Source organism: Notothenia coriiceps, unplaced genomic scaffold, assembly GCF_000735185.1.
Source record: "Notothenia coriiceps isolate Sejong01 unplaced genomic scaffold, NC01 NC01_scaffold00007284, whole genome shotgun sequence".
In the NCBI taxonomy this organism is placed as follows: Eukaryota; Metazoa; Chordata; class Actinopteri; order Perciformes; family Nototheniidae; genus Notothenia; species Notothenia coriiceps.
The window spans coordinates 1-3678 of NW_011339985.1; the positions used below are offsets into that span (position 1 = coordinate 1).

General features: G+C 43.8%; 1 protein-coding gene across 1 annotated transcript; it reads right to left on the minus strand.

The window, feature by feature from the left end:
• Positions 1–508: 508 nt before the first annotated feature.
• tlr18 (toll-like receptor 18) lies at positions 509–2663 on the minus strand (the record flags this gene model as incomplete). The annotated part of the gene is given in 2 exon segments (XM_010769436.1): positions 509–1370; positions 1481–2663. Coding segments are annotated over 2 exon segments (1651 nt in total), but the record flags the coding sequence as incomplete, so codon positions are not given.
• Between the last annotated feature and the right edge of the window lie 1015 nt (positions 2664–3678).

Genomic DNA, 3678 nt, shown 5'->3' on the forward strand with positions numbered 1-3678 from the left:
CAGATGCCTTCACCACAACTGTACCAGAGTACCAACCGCTGTCTCCTGGTACTCATCTGAGTAACTCACTCACTAAAAATGAAATACTATATGACAGTAAAACAAGAATGTTTAAAAGGGGAGTGATTTGTAAAATATCCATAAAGAAAAAGAAAATCTGCTTCCAGCAGAGGTAGCGTTAACCGAATATATTCCGTCTATGACGGATTTCTTTTAACAATGACAGAAAGATCTGAAAGCTGTCTGTCATTTTGACGGATTAGAACAAACTCAGAACAGCGCCAAAGTTTCCCCGCAGCAGGGCTCCGGTGTTATGCCTTGTTATGGATGGCCGCCAAAAAGGAAATGATATCGTTTCTATACCTAACTTTGCCGTACAAATCATTGAAATGTCTGGGAGTTTATGCTTTACGCTGTGGCGCGCTCCCGCAAGGTGCAGTGGGCATGCATAACACCGGTGCTAACAGTTCACGAGCGTGCTCTCCCCCCCGTCAGTTGTGTACAGACCGACGGGTAATAATGGATTTTGATGAAAATGTTACGATCCTGTCCGTCAAAAAGTCTAGCGCAACCTCTGACCAGAGCATAGTCCTTTCACAGTCAGGCTCCTGTCACCATATCTTCCTGAAACCTGTATCCAGATTACAAAAGGAGAAATCTTCAGCTTGTGGCGTTCCGGAGCCTGTCAGCTGGCCTGCCGTGGAGCAGGGGGCATCTCTGGGTCCTGGGGAACACACGACAGAATGACATGGGCTGTCCAAGGGTAATGCCCTTTTGCTCATAATGAGACGTGGGCTCCTGATCCCAGCTTTTACATACATCATTTCCAAAAGGTTACCTGAACTCAGGGCTTTACTTTGACACTACTGAAAAAAACCCTCTTTATTTTCTTTCCTTTTTTGTCAGAGTGCCACTGGAGGAATTTTTCTTTGATTGGAAAGTTCACAATTGTTCCTTTTTATGATCTCATCTTTCGGTACTGCTTCTTTGTCTGCATTAGGTGTAGCTCCTTCAGGCCTGGTATCTTCGATGAGGGGCCCAATCACAGAAACTTCGCCCACAGATAACGTTCTGCTCTTAACGCTGTGCCTCTCCTCTCGGGTCATTGTCGGCTTGCCCAGAACGCTCCTCAGCTGTGCCCAGAAAAACGCCTGCAGGTTGACCTGCTGGGGCCACTCCAGGTATGTCTTGGTGCTGAGCATCTTCTTCAGCCTGCAGTACTTACTGGGAATGGACCTGGCATCCATGGGCTCCATCATCACAAGAATGACATCCCCAAAGGTCTTTCCCATCGCTCTCTGCTGAGTGAAGTACAGCTCATAGTTGCACCACTCGCTGTTCACAAAGTGCCGAGAGAGGACGAATATTACCTGAGGACGGAGACACAACAAAGAAAGGAAAATAAAACATGAAGTACATTGCTTAGTAATATTTCCGTGTGTTGTATTTTGCCATGTAAAGAAAAACTCAATGTCGGTACCTTACGGCTGCTTTCGATGTTGTCAATGATGTTATCGATGATCCACTTTCCTGGCATGAAGTCCCTCTCATGAATACACAGACGATAAGGGTTCTTGTTGTTCTCCAAACTGGGTAAGAGCTGTTCCCTCACCCAGTCTGCATCAGAGTGGCTGTATGATATAAAGGCATGATAAGTACAATCCTCCAATTCCCCCGCCGCCTTTTCCTTGTGATATCTGTATTTGGCCCGGATGATCTGATACGTTGCTTTAGTGTACCACGGCAGGTCAAAAATATAGCAAATCAGCATTAATATCAAGATCACTGCTGCAGTGGTCACCACACAGATGATGATCACTAGTCTGGTGTCACAGGCCACTTGATTTGGGAAGAATTTGGATATGACTGTGTTTAGCAAGGCCTCTGGATGGTAACACCTGTAGTTCCAAGGCCAGTCGGTCAGGTTAACCTTTGCCTTTGAAATCGCATCCTGGACGAAAGCATGGAGTTCACAGGTGCAATGGAAAGGATTGTTCCCTGCCCTCAGCTGAGATAGTTGAGGCATATCCTGGAAAGACGCCTTGCTAATTAGACCAAACGAATTCCCATCCAAAGATAGTGACTGCAGTGACTGACTTTTCCACTTAGATGGTATATACTTTATTTTATTTCCACTTAACAGGAGCTCTTTCAGGTTGGTGGCTTTCTCAAAGTACATCATGTCCAGCTGGTCGAGGTCGCAGTAGGACAAGTCCAAGTACTGCACCGTGGTGGGCAGACATTGGAGAGCTTCACTTACAAATGGATTGTGGTGAGCTATGATCCTGGTGATATTTATTTTCCAAACACAGTCCTGACTTTTTTCAGCAGATCCCATCTGGTTGAAGCTCAAATCCAATACATGCAGCTGCTTGAACTCCTTTGTTAGCATTGACAAGTCTCTTAAACTTGTCAGGACATTTCTGCTCATGTTGAAGGTGTGAAGATTTGGCACGGCGCCCCTGTAATCACACCGTTTGTTAAACAGGAACTCATTATTGAGACGATTATTGGAGGCATCCAGTATCTCCACAACTTCCATATCAACCCAGGCATCGCAGGGAACGGAGTTGAAGTACACATGCTGAATGGACAGTTCCTTAACTTTGTTGAACCAGGTGAAGCTCCAGTCAAATCTCAGGATATCAGGGTTGCTGATATACCTAAAGAAATAGAGATTTGTTTTAGCATCCATTTATTTTACAGGTAATTGTGGTAGTATTCCAAGTCAGCTGTAAACATGATGCAGTATGCTACATAGACCAAGTGATTCATTTTAGGAAATATATTTAAAAGGGTTCAGTTAGGGTTAGGGTTAGGGTTAGGGTGAACAATGTGGTCGATGTAGCTACTTATGAGAAATCGAATTAAATGAAGGCCAAATAATTTAGCATCGTGTGCTATTTGACTTTTGTTGCACACTGGCTATTTAAAGTGGACCTATCATGCTATATTTGAAAAATATATTGTAGGGCCATGCCTATATGAAACATGTCTGTGAAGTTTTTCTTTCAAAATACCAAACAGTTCACCCATTGTAGCCATGCCTCATACTGCTCATACCCCTCTTTTGAAGCCCTGTTAGAGAAACGCGGATCTTGGGTCCTTAGCTTGAAAAAAAGGAAAGAAGAGGAGGCGGAGCTAATGCCTGATCAGAATTCTACCGGAGATGAAGTTAAATTCTGCTGTGATAAAACGCCATCCTGTTCCAAACCACATCAAGGATTATTTCTGAAACAGTATGGAGCTCAAATGCTTTTTCTCTTGCAGGTTTATCACAAGGTCTTCTCCTTTTTAAAACACATGTGCTCTCCAGTACAGGTTAGCTCTGAGTGTTAGCGAGGCTTGCTAATGTAAACAAAGACGAGATTACGTCCAAAACATGTCAGGCATCTTCTGATGGCAACTTTCTGTGGGTCCACCAACGTCACAGCGGATGGAAATCTGTATCCGCTCGTTGTACACCCGTTTTTAAAAGATTTGGGTACGGAGGAAAAGAGAGAGGGTTCTATTTTCTGACGCTGCGTGAGTTCCCCGACACACCGGGGACACATATTTATGGATAAAAGAATATTTTGCATGATAGGTCCCCTTTAAGGTTGTATCTAATTGTTTTTGCATTTTGTTGAAATTGTCAAAATAGTATTTCTAGCTGCATTTATTATTGTGGTAAACGGT